Here is a 15,732-nt window from a genome sequence, read left to right as displayed (position 1 = left end):
TGAAGAGAAGTTATTACTGCTGGTAGGTTGAAAAATGCGGGATCTTTTTGTTTGTACTCAGTATTAACACAGATAAGTAGATGGTCTCAGCCCCGGGCAGCAGAGCATGGAGCTTTGTTCTTCTTTTTCCCAGCAATCAACATAAGAGGTGGGAGCACCATGTCTGAAGTATCATGAGCAACCATCCTTCTCACTCCAGGCTCCTCAAGAGTGTCCACTATGAAAAAAAAATAAATTTTGAGAATATAGGAAGAGGTAAACATGGGGATCTCACAGTGAAAGACCTCAAAGGCACACACTGGTTCCTGAGGGACCAGAAACAGGATCTGCCTGAGAGTGATATTGGGTGGATGTGGTAGGTTGGTACCTCTACAGGCTGGAGAGTGTTGATACTAATAGCAAATGAAACAACAGGAGGAAGTTGGATAGTAAGAGTAATAGCAGCGATACCAAAAGGCTGTATTGTAATAACTGGACATGGGAATATCATGACTTTAAAGAAATCTTCATTCATATGAATTTAGTAATTCCAAGTGCTTTGAGAGAATCATTTTTTGTGATATTGAATGCAAATCAGTGGCTGGATGAGCTAAATGAACACTGTGTGTCATCCAAAGGGCAGGGCAGATATGTGCTTGGGTTACAGTTAATAATGTGGTATTAAAATTATATATGTCAAATTATTCCATATATAATCAAAACACATTTCATCACTGACAGGATATTCCTGAACTGCCTGAAGTAGAGGGACAGGCTAGCATGAGACAAAATTCTTCTTTTTTAATCAAAAATTCAAGATGAGTTGGGTAAACTTTATAATAGGTGTAGGTGCCATAAAATATGCTGCCACCTGCTTTGAAAATCTCCTGTGTCCATTATAAAGATTGACTCTGATGGGTAGATGCTAGGTGCCTAAATTTGACAAACAAATTGGTAGGAGCATTTTCCTTTAAATGCTTCCAAATTTATGAAAGGAACAGATCAGAAGGTGGATCAATCTTATGGCCATGACCCTGAAATTGGATTGTTCCAAGAGGTAAGTGCATAGGATCCACTCCCTTGGCTGAGTTAACAGTAGAGACCGGAGATAGTTATTATTGACTTGCTTTCAGTGTCACAGGGGCTCTTGGCTTGGGTTTTGACTAATAAGTAGCTGATTTTATGAAATGATCTGTGCTCAGCACACTATAGGTGTGTATGTGACCAGGAAGTATCACACTTGGACATCGACAGTGTGGACATCTGAAATGAGGTGAGGCATCCCACTCTGTGGCTGAGACACTGCAAAGTCAGTTCAGCAAACATCCTTGGTTTCAGAAACTCTTGGTTGCCTGCTGGAGACATGTGGCCTCCAAACCATCCTGGAACCTATTACTGAACTGCCCTTGATACTGAGTATGGTGATAATCTCTCCACTGAAGAGAATGGATGGATGGATGGATGGATGGATGGATGGATGGATGGACAGACAGATGGAATGAGTGACACCTCATGTTTCATGGGTTCAAATCACGGGTTTCATGATTCTTTCTTTAATGTAGATCTTCTCACTATATGTATTTTTAAACTGTTCTATAATATTCCCCAGAATAGCTTTTAGAAATAATAAGTCCCATTCATTTCAATGAGTGTTGGACCAGGCACTGTATTAATTAAGCCAGTAGCTCCAGTTGGCTCCTGCAGACCACTGGGACCACACCACCATGAGAGCCAGTCCAAAGCTGTCCATGGACTAATTAGCACCTCTTTCACAGCATCTTTACAGTGCATGCAATTAAAAGTTTGATGACAAGGAGGAAAGACTGGCAGCAGTCCACTGTCTCAATGAGTCTGGAAATGTCTGAATCAAATCATGGAGTTACTACATGGTTTCTAAGTTCTTGGGAATCTTTCATTTTATGTAGCTTTTCAATGATGCTTTTAGCTATGATTGATCTTTTTTTTATTTTCAACTGCACTATGAAGAAGTGAGAGTGAAAGCTAAGATATAAGAGACAACTACATTTTATAAAATCTGAGATGCTGGTAGATGAATCATACTCCCTAAACACATTCACACACATGCATCCTTTCCAGGTGCATAAATTGAGGCTTGAAGAAGAGGTCGTATTTTTCCAACTTAGGTATCTCAACTGAGAAATCCCAATCCAAAGTAGATTGATTTTCAGAAATGCCCAGTCTGGACAGATGGGCAGCAAACCAGATTACTCACAGGGCACTCTTATTTGAGAGCTTATCTTTAAAATGTTGGTCTATAAATGGCTCTCTGCAAGGTCACGCAGTAATTCATTGAACTAAAGAGTAAAATTCCAGGATTCTGGGTGTCCTCTGGCGTGATCACACCACTATACCTTACCCCACAAATATGGTTATTTGAGGAGTTATTTCAGTGATTCTGTTATTTCAGACCAAAACAGAGAACTCCAGGCTTGAAAAATCAGCAGATGCCTCCACCATAACTTGATCCAGTGCCCAAAAGTGTTTCCATTTGCTTGGTCTATTGGCTCCTGGCATGACAGCCTGGGACTTTTAGCACAAATACCTGCTTGGAGCAGACTGGTCTGACCTAGGGAATCTGACCTCAGAAGTACCAAAAGCCACTCATGATACTGGTTAAGAAAAGCAATGGTGGGATCTTTAACCCATGAGTCCTACAGCCACTGATTTCAGAATGAAAAATAATTCCCTCGATCTTTAAAATAACTGTTTAAGAGCAAGTACTTGGTGTAGTTAACTTACATGCTGAAATAGCAATTAAACTGCTTGAAATGGCTTTTTAGGAGGACAGAATTGAAACCTTCCCACATCTGCTCCAGTCCCTCTCCTTAATTCCCCAGGTACCATTAAAAGGGGAGGACCAATATCGCGATAATATTGCAACATCACTTGAAAATCACACCTACAACCTTTATAAAACCGGTGAAACTTCCTCAGCCAGAAGAAGGGGCTTCGCTCTTTGTAAGACTTTGCCTTTGTAAATTTGTCCTAGATTGCTGGGCCATGAATTTCAGATTTGTCATCCTATTTCAGCTTTGAAGGTGCAGTGCTAACCTGCCTCCCAACTGGCTGATCCCACTGTTACTTTAGCTCCCAGTTTCACTTTCACTGCAATGGGAGTCTCAGGTGCACAGAGGAGAGCCTTTAATGGATTAAACAAATAGAGCAAAGACATATAGAATATACATCCATAGTGTGCACATCTGTGAGTGTACATACACACACATACATGCATTTATACACACAGAGGTACAGGGTGAGAGGAAACAGTAAAACATCCAGATAAATTATTGGAAAATATTTCCTTTATAAAGTTGAGCTTCATGCAGCAGCACAATGTATATATCCTTTATTTCTGCATCATTTCTGTGCCATGGTCAAAGAGTATTAGAGGATACATTTCTGTTCTAAATTACATCTGGGTAAATCCAGAGGAATTCCCCTGAGCCACATTTACCTCTAAGATTTTGCCTACGTGAGGACACTCAGGAAAATAACCCAAGTTAGCTGAAGGTGAGAATTTAAAAGTGGATTAATTAAACTGCATGAAACCCCTGTGAAGGTTGTTCTTATTCAGAATTCAGGTGGTCTTCATTCAATTTAATTTAATTCACTTTGGAAATTAATTCAGATTAATTGTCCTAACTATTTTTATGTACCTATTCTAGATTAACACTGGGGTAATAAAATGAATTGTATCCCACTGGCTTCAAGATTATTTTTAGATTTATACCAGGAGGCCCTGGAGAGAGGTTGTCCCCTGTGTGTCCAGAAGCCAGTGCTTTGCTAGCCAAGACAAAGGAGTGGGAGGTGTTTCTGGAAATAGATAAGCAATATTCTTTTAACTTTTGGGGCATTTTTTTAAAGATCTGGTAATAAAAAGATCTGGTGACAATGACAACACAGCAACAGGTTAAATACCACTGCTTTTGAGCCCTGAGTAGGGAGCCCACAGACTTGCCTTCCCCTGGGGCCTGATCCTGCATTTATGATATTCTTTTTTGGGGGGGGAAAAAAAAATCCTTTGACATCAAGAGGAACAATATCCAAATTTCCTAATTCCAGACAATCTGATTTTGCAAGCCTGGAGCCAAATGAAAATCAAGACTACAGTAGAGAGGGCCTGCTATTTGAAAAAAGAAAAACTGCTTTAGAGATAACTGCTCAAAATCTACTCCCCAATAGAAGGAGACTCTTATTAAGGGTTTCTTCCTGAGATGTCTGCCTAAAGGCTTCTTCAGAAGGGATTTAGTCATTTATAACTCAGATCTGGAGTTTGAAGCCCCCTTTTTACTGCACGGTAGCTCAGAGGTCCTGCCCCTGCCTCCTTCCAGCGAGCTGGGGCTAAGCCTGGGTGGGGGGACAGCAGAGGCAGCGTGTGCCCCCCAGCAGTCCTGCCAGACTGGGGACACTGCAAGGAGCCCAGCCAAACAGGGAGGCAAAAAAATCAGGGCTTCTGAATCTGCCTGGGATCAGCCAAACCTGCTGTGGTCAAAAAAAAAAAAAAAAAAAAACACAAACAAAAAAACACAACCCACCCAAACTTATTCCTGAAAGGCTTTTGGCAGTTTTGTGTGTCTTTCTCTGAAGCACTTAACACTGGTGAAGGGGGATCGACTGAACCGGCTCCTGTCTGCTAAATCCTCTTTGCATATTCAGATTTTAAATGTCAAATATAGCTACAAAAAAAAAATTAAAAGAAACTTTCAGTCGGTCTAGAAAAATAAATGCAACCTCCGGCATGTTGGAGCTGTGATAAAACGGTAAATACGCTCATAATGTAAATAATAAAAAAGTAGCAATGTTAGTGGGATGAAATTTGGGAAAGGATGGGGGGGTGTCCAGCCCGGACCCCCTCAAAGCCATCCCCCAGGCATTGCAATTTGGAGTAAAAATGCTTTAATCCTTAATGGGGCAGTTGCTGCAGCGGGAAACCTTAAATCCCTGCTCCGCCACTGTCATCCCGGGGCTCGGGGTAGGTCCGCGGTCACCCGGAACACTGCGGGTCGTCGCTCCTCAGGAGCAAAGCGAAGGGAAATTCGGGGCCCCCCCCAAACTGTTTTGCTGCGGTAACCCCCGGAGCAGCTACCAAATAGCAGCGCAAAGGCGCGGAGAGACGCGCACGGAGCAGCGGAGTGGGGCGCGCCCCAGCTCGACAGGGAGAGCTTTGGCACGGGTGTTTTTGGGGGGATCCCTCCCCGGCACCTCTCATTGCTCCCGTCCCCAGGCACCCCTCCAGTTCCCCGGGGCAGGATCCGGTTTCACGCATCAAACCAAATTTGCTGCTCGAGCAAATTTGACCTGTTTCTTGGCCCAGATACGTTTCAAACGCTTTCTCCGTTAATTTTTATTTTTTATTTATTTTTTTTTTAAGACGGGGCACGGGGGCTCCACGGCCCCTAGAGTATCCCTCCCTCTGCCCGTAAATTTATCCGACTTCTCCCTAGGGAAGAGGGTCGGGGGGTCCCGGGGGCACCCCCAGAACTCCTATCCTCCTCCTCATCCCACCTCCTTCGGATCCCTTTACCCAGGGGGATCCCACCGCGGCCGGGACAACAGGTGATCCTCGTTTAGGGGACCAGGAGCCCCTTTTGGGGGGGGGGGACACTCTCCCATCCCCCAATACCTTGGGGTATGCGCGCAGCGTAACTGCACAGGCTGCGGTACTCCTCTCCTTACAGCCAACTAAAGGCTGTTCTCTTAATGAATTACTAATGAGTTAAAATTGGACAGCCGGCTTAATTAAAGCGTAGAGACAATGTGTTTACCACATTGTAATTGAACTCATTAGGGCTCCGGCTTTGTGTTTTTAAGCAGCCGCCTTGTCCCGCATGTTAAGTGATTCGTAGGAAACGCTTTGCTGGCAGTAGGGGTTGTGTCCGCCTTCTCTCCAGCAGGGACTTATGCTGAGTGGGGGGGGCCCTTCCTGCTATCCCATAAAGCTTTCACAGTTGGGGGGTGCTTGCCTGGATCCCTTTTTGCGGGGAAAGCAGGGAAGAGGCAAAGGAAAATTTGGGGGTAGAGGGGAAATTTGGGGTGGGGGAGTTTAGGGAAGTAGAGCCTGACCCTGCAACAGAGTCCCTCTTGCCCGCCTTCTAGGTGGGGGGGGGTGTAGGGTACCCCCCCTCCCATCTTCTGCAGCTGTCAGGGTGGACCTGCCCTGGGGTGGCGGCGGGGCGGGGGTGGCTGTGGTTCCCCCCGGCGAGGGGAGGGGGCCGGCTTCCCCGCACCGCTTGCAGGGTGCTGCCTGGCTGCTAGAAGGCGTCCGAGACTCGACCCACCCGCGGCACAGCTGTTGCGGCAGAGGCGGGAGCCAAACTTACGTGTAGCGGAGCTACCGCGGAGCGCGGCCCAGCGCTGGCTGCCCCCGCTCCGCCGCCCGGGGGGCGGCCTATGGAGCTCGGGCGGTCAGGTAAGTTGTGGGGGTGGGATGGAGCGGTGGGGTGGAACCTCCTGATTTGGGTGTATTCCTCCCCTCCCGGAGTAAATAGTAATGTCGTTTGCTGTCGCGATGGGTCGCAGGGTCGTGTTGCCCCTCGGGGCGGGGCGGCTGCCCGGCACCGGGTCGGGTTTGGCTGGGAGAGCCCCGGTGGGTGAGAAGATCCCCCGCAAGTTTGGGCTGCAGCGGAGGGAAGGGGTGATGGTTTGCAGCTGCGCTTGGAGGAGCTGCGCGTTTCCTCCTTCCCGTTTCTCTTATATTATTTTTATTAATTTTCCTTCGAATTAATGAACTTTGGGCTGGGTTTGGAGATCGGACGGGAGGAGCAGGGCTGGCTGGTCCCTAAGGCCGAAGCGGGGACCTCCCGGTCCCCCAGGGGGGAGATGCAGAGCTCTCCGCTCAGCACCGCGCCCGCGTAGCGCTCCGCGTCCTGCCGGCAAGGGGGGGGGGAGTGCTGCCTCCTTCCTCCGGGCAGCTTGGCCTTTCCCATCCGGAGCGACCCCCTTTGCCCGGGAAGGGGCTGATTTTGGGGGAGAGGTGGGATTAAGAGGTGGCTACCAGCCTGGAGAGAGGCGTCTCCTCCGCTTTGTCAGTGGCTCCGAGGTTTAAAAGCCGGGGGAAACGATAGAATTTTTTTAATTGTTATTTTTTACCGGCTGCACCCCCAAGGCTTTGGGGGTCCGAGAACCGGAGCCGAAATGGGGAGCCCTCGGGAAAGCCCTCTTCCCCAAGCCCTTTCTCGACGGGCTGCCTGCTTGTTGCACAGCTCCTGCCCATTGGCTGCCCCGAAGCAGGAGCTCATAGCGGTCTATATAACCCTTTGGAAACGCCTATATAGAGCTGGCTTTACAGAAAGCGTGCCTATAGTAGAATACCCTCCCTGGCAAGTCACTTTTTTAACATAATCCTGAAATCATGGCGAGGGAGGAGGGGACGAGAGGGATGCGGTGGTGGAAGAGGAGAGAAGTTGTATTTGGGTGTAGAGAGGGAGAAGGTGACGAGCCAGACCCCTAAGTGGGTAACGTGAACTGTCAGAGTGCAGGAGCATAAAAGCCAAACAATCCCAATCCCCATAGGTTGTTTATTCCTCATAAAATACAACTCTACATAGCAGGAAGTTACTGCAAACATTTATCAATAATGAATGAATCTCCTGTAATAAAATATTCGCATAATTAGCTACAGTCAAGTACGTGCATTATGCCAAGGCTTTTGCAACTCTTTGTTGAAAATCCGACTTAGATAAATCCTCTCAAACAGCCTTTTAAGAAGAAGAATAAAAAAAAAAAACCACCCCAGGAGCAAACCACCACCCAGCATTTCTCCTTTTATGCCGTTTTTGAAACCCAAGCAGTAACTACTCCTGAAATATAACGGAAAACTCTTTGGTGAATTCAGACGAGTCATTAACATTCAGCTTTATTTACTGTTAACAGTAAATAAAGAAATCTCTTGATTGTAATAGTTGTAACAAAGCACTAATAAACCAGTGGGTGGTCATCAGTAATGATAAATATATCATTATTACTGTGTGTTGGGGAACAGGGTTTGGAAAGTACTTCAGACTTTTTAGTGGTAGGCTTGGTGGCAATTCGTTTCTTAGCCTGGGGGGAAAAAAGCCATATAATTTTATACACAATTTAGGTGAAAATAAATTTAAATCTGTATATTACATTTTTAATTTCAATATAGTAATTAAAGCTGGCTCATCTCTGAAAGTCTCAGTGCTCATCTTAATTGCCTGTCTGTACAATCGAAGACACCCGAGGTTACTGGGTTCTGAAAGACGCAAAATTGAATTATTTACTGACGTGATGAGTCTTCGCCCGATGGCGTCACGCTTCCCGCGGAAGTTTGGGCTCGCTGGTCCCCATTACAGTCCGGTCGGGGCTTCGCTTCTCTGCCGTGGAAGTTTGTTGCTCGTTTAAATACTTCGAAGCAGGCACGTTTCTGATGGAAGATGTTCAGGGCGCTTTAACTTATGCGTTTGAAAGAAAAATCAATAGCTGAGGTGTTTTTCGTTTGGGATTTTTTTTTTTCCCCCTCCTATCCCCCCCGGGGGGCTAATTCATCCACATCTAAACTTGCAGCTCTTTTCCTCCCTGCCGCCCCATCCCCAGGCAGGACAGAAATAAACACACTCGCGTTTTTAAGCGCTGAGGAGCAGGATATGGAGCACCCATCTTCTCCCGGGCTGCCAGTCGCTTCTCGTAAGATGAAATAAAATCGCAAATTGCATCTTTTTGGTGCCGTTTCTATTGGGAAGGATAATGCTGGGGGGGTGGCGGGGCGCCTTCCCCCGCCGGGGGTATCCGCATCTGCTGGCTAAGGTCTGCACGTACCTTCGGCGAGGACCACCTCGGGTTTTGATCGCTCGGAGCATATTAAATTGGGAAGTTGAGAGCTCCCTCAGACAAAAGGTGCTGTTCCCGGTTCCTTCCCTTTAGCTGCCGTGCTGGCTTTCAGCTACCGGAGGGATGTCAAACTGCCTAGAAACGCCCCATTCCTAAACCCTCCCGGTGCCTTTAGAGAGCCAGGAGCAGATCGCGTTGAGTTTTTTTCCCCTCCCGTTATAATTATTATAGATGCATCTTTCCGAGGCGTCCTCTTGCCACTGAAAAACTCCACGTAGATATCTGCCCTTTTGTTGTGTCTAGCTGGGTTATTCAGGAGCAGAGACAAAAGCCCGAAGTGATGTGATCTAAATGAGCTCTGGGGTTTTCCAGATGGGACCACCTCTATTCCAAATGTCCTCTCTGCTTTTTGCATAATATAATAAAACGCGATTAAAAAAAATACTTAGAGAAGAGCTTTGCTCTAGACCAAACAGCGCAAGCGAAATCTACCCAAAAGTATTTTAAAACCTTCCTTTGCTGCCTAAATTTTGATAGGAGAAGCAGTTTCATAACGATATCTTGTGTATCTGCTACTTACACGGCTGCAAGTTTCAATGGGATGTGGAGGGGTGGGAGGAGAGAATGGATCCGCGTTGGGGGTGGTTTGTTTGTTGTTTTTTTTTTTTTTTTTTTAACGCACCAAGGTTATCTTACTCCTCGTGGCCTCTCTGCTACAATATTTAAGCGCCGTGGAAGTAAGTAAAGGCCGTGAGGGCAGGGTGGTTTAAACTTGGCCGCTTTTCTCAGCTGCTCGTTTTTGCACGAAACAATCCGCAGCGAGAGTATCTGCTGCTGTCGCCTCCTGCTCAGACGCCCCAAGGCAGAATCACGATAGAGAAGGGAAGAGGGAAAAGGAGCCAGGACTCGTGTTTATCCCTTCCAGGCTTCTGGGAGAAGTTTGTCCACCTTTCCCTCTCCTCTCTTAGGAGGTGACTCTAACCCAGCCGTTGCAAACGGCAACAGCAAATAACGAAATGAACGGCGGTAATTGGAGGCGGTATCAGGACAGGAGCCCAGGTCTGCAGCTACCTGGGGGGGGAGTGTAGACACCCCACCTCAAGTCGGGATTCCCCTCCTGCCCCTTGCCCGGGGTCCAAGCTGGGCTCTAGCCAGCCGCGGACGGAGCAGCCTCGCGGGCCTCGTCCGCCTGGGGGCTATCTGCAGGAGCCACCCGGCCCCTGGGTGGACCGACCTTTCTCCAGCAAGCTGAGTTCACCCCCCCATGCCCGTGCTGGGGTCGTGCTACCCCACGACGTTTCCCAACAGGCTTAAGTAGGAAAAAAGTAGAGAACGGTATATTATTGCCCCGCTTCTCTAAGGTGCTGGTCAGTCTCTGTTCCCACTTCGGAGAGCTCCACCGAGCCAAGGCCCCTTGGTGCGGCTGCGGGCAGTACCCGTGCGACGCGCAGGGTCTTGCACCCTCTCCCCTCCATGAGGACTAGTACACCCAGTCCCCATGGGTTTCAGCTTTCCCTGTAGAGGAAATTGAGGAAGCCCCTCAGTTTTTCCAACGGAATTCAAGGGGGTCAATAGCACCGAGCAGGTGAACAAAAAAGTTGAGTTTTGCTTTTCGTTTAATCATCACGAAACAAAACGCAGGCGCCGGCTAACGACTCCCCCTGACCGAACGTGCGTTTTCAGCCTCTCCTGGGCTGCGAGGACCGAGCTCGGGGGGTTGCTTCGTTGAAGGCGCTTTGCAAAACCCGCTCATCCCTTTCGCCTCCTGCAACCGCTTTTCCTCCTCTTCCAACGCCGGGCTCAGAGCCCGGGGCGAGGTTGTCCATCCCCGGTTCTCCCGGGAACTGTCGGGGAAAAGCCACGGGGTGGCCGGCGGCCGCTGCGGGGATACAGGCACCGAGCGCCCGCAAGAGCAGGCGGCTTCTCCCTAAACCCCCCCCCCGTCCCTCCTGGTGCCGACCAGTGAGCGAAGACAGGAGGGGAGATTTTCTCCGTGGCGTGGTAATAGATCATACAATGTGTGACACGGGTTTAACCAATAAAACAATTTGAATCAATTAGCTGGCGGAGGAGGGTTTTGAAGTGTAAAATTCATGTCAGTCTGGATAGGAAGCATTGATTAAAATGTTACCAATGTGAGGCTTATAGCTATTGCTCACACGAAAGCAGCAGGCTCCGTGCAGAAGCAGCTCGGGAAAAAGTAGGAGGGAGGGGGAAAGGGGGAGCCTCCGTGTGACAGTAGCGACACGGGGGCGAGCTGGGTTTAATAAGAAGTGACAGAAGTAATAAGGAGAGGTGTGATTTCCCCCCCCCCCCCCCCCCCCAAAGTTAGCGAGGACCCGAGCGATCCGGGGGGCTCCGCTGTTTCGCTGCCCGGGGGGAAAAAAGCGGAGAGAGTCGGTGAGCTTTACCGTGGATGTCCCGGAAAAGGTCGGTGCAGAGATTTTCGCCTGGATCTGCGACCCGGGGGGGGAGAAAAAAAACATTAAAAAAAAGAAAAAAACCCCAAACACCAAGTTTTCGTAGCTAAATGTGCAGAAAGGTTTGGTATTGGTCATGTGCATGGAGAGAAAAAGAGAGATAGAAGCATTTTTGTAAAAAACAAAAAAAAAATCAGAGGGGTATTAGGAAACACCCGACAGTCCAGATGTCCTCCCCGTTTTAGCTAGAAAGGAGATTTCTTTTTAATTTCTCCGGTTTTTAGCCGGTCCCGCAGTTTTCCTCGCTGGAAAAGACCCGAGTGACCGGTTTTGGCTATCGGGGGGGATGGTCGCGGCTGGGCCGCCCCGTCCTCACGCCGCGCTGCGCGGAGCGGCGGTGGGGACCCACGAGGTTACCGGTGCTTTTCGGGGGTAGATGGTGAAAAATCTACATTTTTACTACACTGTATTCACCTCCTTTCGAATAAAGGGAGGCAGACGCGGCTACCGTGCTGCAGACTATTTGCTGGTTTGGGTTTTTTTTCCCTTAATTGGGGGCATAAAGCAATTAGAAAAAGAAACATATTTGCGCCGTGTTGCTCTTTGTGGGAGCGAGAACCTGGGTCTGGGTCCTTCTGAAAGGGGTTTTGGTGAATCACTCCAGTGTCGGGATTTGGGAAGGGGAGTGGGGGTCGCAGCAGCTGTTCCTGCCCGTGAGGACACGGTTTTTGCGAGAAATCAACTTTTTTTTCTTCCCCCGCCCCGTAATTTCGGTCAGATCCGTTAAAAAATACCGTTTCCGAAAAGACGGGGCTTTTATACTTATATTAAGTTTGTTGGAAGCGATCGGGCTCAGACCGGGGGGGGGGAAGGAAGGCGAAAAAAGGTAAAAAAAGCCAAAGTGCATCCCACTTTCAACCGTTCCGTCCCCTAGCTCGGCGTCCCCTCGCCGGGAAACCGTGTGTGGAGCCCGGTCGGACCAGTGGTGGCGGGAGGCCGGGCCCCGACGGGGCGCCCGCATCCCCTCCCGGTGTGGGGAGGGAGGGAGGGATGGATGAGGGAGCCGGCCCCCCCCTTCACCGCCCCCCGGCCGGGGGGAGCGTACAGCGGGGCCCGGCCCCATCCGCTGACGTCACCGTGCCCACGGGGGCCGCCACGCGCCCAGCGAGGCGCGGAGCTTCCGCGCTTGCAGCCGCCGCGCGCGCCGCACCGAGGGCAGGGCTCCGGCTGGCTGCGGGGATGCGCCTCCCTCCCGGCGGCCGCTGGAGGAGGGCCTGGCGGCGGCAGGGCTAGAGTGCGGCCACGGAGGTAAAGGGCGCCGGTCGGGGAGGATGCGCGGGTGGCCGCGGAGAGCATCAAAACTTTTATTTTTTCACTCCTCTTTCGCGCTTTCCCGTTGCATGCGGGCGGCGGCTGCCCCGTCCCTGGGAGTGCGGAGGGAGGAACCCGTCGGGCCGAGCTGGCGGGCGCGGAAGCTCCACGCAGCGCCTTCCCGGGGCAGCGGTGGGTTTCCAGGACGGGGAGGCGGGAGGGGGGCGGATACGCATCTCCGCTGCGTGTTTCGGGGTGAGCCGCCCGTGGGTTGGGGCATGTTCCTAATGGGGGCCGTTGGCTTATTTACCGTCATCTCCGCACCCGAGGTGGGATGCGCATGTTGGAGAGCTGGGCGACCCGCAGCCCCAGGCACACCCCCGGCGAGGCCAGGGTGGGTTTGGGGGGGCCGGGGTCGCTGAGCAAACGGTCCCTCGGGTAGCACCTCCCCACGCCGGGAGACTCGGGGAGGTGGGGCTGTTTGCGGCAGGGACCCCCCATCCCCAGTGGGTTCCCGGCTGACGGCGCTGTGTCTCTCTCCCCCTCCCCGCCCGCAGCTGGAGCAGAGCGGCCCCCCGGCGCTGAGGCGATGGCGACCAGCCCACTGCCCGGCCCCACCGACATCCTGCTGCCATCGCCATCCAGCGCGTACCCGCCGGACCCCCTGAACCAGCCGAGGGCCAGCCATGCCACCATGAAACCCAACCAGGTGGGGCAGGTGATCCTCTACGGCATCCCCATCGTCTCCCTGGTCATCGACGGGCAGGAGCGGCTGTGCCTAGCACAGATCTCCAACACCCTCCTTAAAAACTTCAGCTACAACGAGATCCACAACCGGCGGGTGGCCCTGGGCATCACCTGCGTGCAGTGCACACCGGTGCAGCTGGAGATCCTGCGGCGGGCTGGGGCCATGCCCATCTCCTCCCGCCGCTGCGGTATGATCACCAAGCGGGAGGCGGAGCGGCTCTGCAAGTCCTTCTTGGGGGAGAACCGGCCCCCCAAACTGCCGGATAACTTCGCCTTCGACGTGTCCCACGAGTGCGCCTGGGGCTGCCGCGGTAGCTTCATCCCTGCCCGCTACAACAGCTCCCGGGCCAAGTGCATCAAGTGCAGCTACTGCAGCATGTACTTCTCCCCCAACAAGTTCATCTTCCACTCCCACCGCACTCCTGACGCCAAGTACACCCAGCCCGACGCCGCCAACTTCAACTCCTGGCGCCGTCACCTCAAGCTCACCGACAAAAGCCCCCAGGATGAGCTGGTCTTCGCCTGGGAGGACGTCAAGGCCATGTTCAACGGCGGCAGCCGCAAGCGGGCCCTGCCGCCTGCCACTCCCACCGCCGCCGCCCCCGCTGCCTGCCACCCGCTGGGTTCGGTGAAGGCGGCGGCCGCCGTGGTGGGCGGTGGGTTGCTGAGCTCTCACCTCCTGGCCGCCCCGCCCGAGCTGCACCAGAAGCGACCGTGCTTTGAGGAGGACGAGGAGCTGCAGGAGGCCGTGGCGGCAGCGCACGGCGGCAAGAGCCCGCGGAGCTACCCGGTCATCCCGGTGCCCAGCAAGGGCTCCTTCAGCGGCGTGCTCCAGAAGTTTCCCGGCTGTGGGGGGCTCTTCCCGCACCCCTACGGTTTCCCCGCCGCCGCCTTCGGCCTCTGCCACAAGAAGGAGGAGAGCGGCGGCGGAGCCGATGCCCGCGGTGGGGCGGCGGCACACAAGGCCGGCGGGGGCGCGGCGGGCGGCGGCCTCTCGGGGCTCTTCTGGCCGGGCAGGAAGGACGCCGCCTTCTACCCGCCCTTCTGCATGTTCTGGCCGCCCCGCACACCGGGCGGGCTGCCGGTACCTACCTACCTGCAGCCGCCGCCGCAGCCCCCCGGCGCCCTGGGCTGCTCGCTGGGTGACGGGGCAGGCCTGCTGCGCCAGGCCTTCCTGGACCTCTCGGAGCCCGGCGGCGAGGCGGGGGCCGCGGGGCTGGGCACGCCGCCCCCCGCCCCCCTGCCCGCCGTCGCGCGGGACCAGCTCTTCGAGTCGCCCCCTGGCGGCGGCGGCGGCGCGGAGCCCGTGTCGCCCGCCGCCTCGGAGGGGGGCGGGGGGCGGGTCCCCGCGCACCACCCGCACCTGCTGGAGGTGGCGACCGGGCGCAAGGCGGGCGGTGGGTACCACCACTCCAGCGCCTTCCGACCGGTGGGCGGCAAGGAGGACTCAGAGAGCCTGGCCAAACTGCACGGCGGCGGCCCACCCCGCTCCACCTCGTCGCAGCTGCTGCTGCCGCCACTGCCCGAGGAGATAGGCTGCGAGCAGCACCCGCTCCCCCCGCCGCCGCACCCCCCCCACCGCCTCCTCTCGCCTGGCGGCACCAGCTGCAGCTTCGTCAGCGAGGACAGCAGCGAGGAGGAGGAAGAGGACGAGCCCGAGGTGGACGTCGAGGGGCACAAGCCCCCCGAGGAGGAGGAGGAGGAGGAGGGCGGCGGCGGCGAGGAAGAGCCCCGCGGCGGAGACCCCTTGGCGGCCGGCGGCCGCTTCCCGCACGCCTGGGGCCTGGCGGAGAAGGGCGGCCGGGAGCGCCCCGCCGCCTGCCCCTTCCCCCAGCCGTCTGCTGAGGAGAAGCCGGGGGAGGGCCAAGCCCCGCCGCAGCCGCCTCCTGGGCCCCCCCGGGCGGGCAGCGGCGGCAGCAGCAGCAGCAGCAGCAGCCCGGCGCACCATCCGTCCCTGGAGGAGCAGTCCTCCTACAAAGATGTAAATGTCCCCTTCAGGCCCCTTCCTGCTGACTGTGGCTACCGACACCCCTCCGGGGCGGGAGGGGGTCCCCTGGGTGGGGGGAGATCGACTGCCAGGTACCCCCTTGCTGCCATGTCAGGCACCGGGTACCCCTTTGCTGCCATGTCAGGTGCTGTGCCCCCAGTCAGCCTGGCAGGCCAAGGCCAGGCCTAGTGGGCTGCGGTCGGACATGGCCCACTGGGGTTTTGTGGGGTGTCTGGCCCACCCCACCTTCCCACCCCCAAAATCACACTGGCCCAAACCCTACTGCACAGGGGCAAGGGCCTGCTCCCCAGGCATGCCCGTCCCCATGGTGAGCCACTTTGATGACGGTGCTGCTTTACAACACACTGAGCACACCAGGCCTGGATGTGGTGTCCAAAGGCCAGCCCTGGACGCTAACAGAAATAAACATGGCAGATTTATTCAGTGGGTGCCTTGCCCAGCAGGGTAGAGGTGCGT

At 53.5% G+C, this 15,732-nt stretch overlaps 1 protein-coding gene across 1 annotated transcript in view; it reads left to right on the top strand.

Annotated features, from left to right (window-relative positions):
- The first annotated feature begins 13,110 nt into the window (after nt 1-13,110).
- The window catches only part of SKOR2 (SKI family transcriptional corepressor 2), a 29,747-nt gene continuing 27,125 nt past the window's right edge, over nt 13,111-15,732 (top strand). The window contains exon 1 of the mRNA XM_075488914.1: nt 13,111-15,249. Within this exon, the coding sequence (XP_075345029.1) occupies nt 13,111-15,249 (2,139 nt within the window). The remainder of the gene's footprint in view (nt 15,250-15,732) is intronic.

Source organism: Mycteria americana (genome assembly GCF_035582795.1).
Source record: "Mycteria americana isolate JAX WOST 10 ecotype Jacksonville Zoo and Gardens chromosome Z unlocalized genomic scaffold, USCA_MyAme_1.0 Scaffold_18, whole genome shotgun sequence".
NCBI classification, from domain to species: domain Eukaryota; kingdom Metazoa; phylum Chordata; class Aves; order Ciconiiformes; family Ciconiidae; genus Mycteria; species Mycteria americana.
Note: the sequence above shows the minus strand (reverse complement) of the source record. Positions and strands in the feature narration are given on the sequence as shown.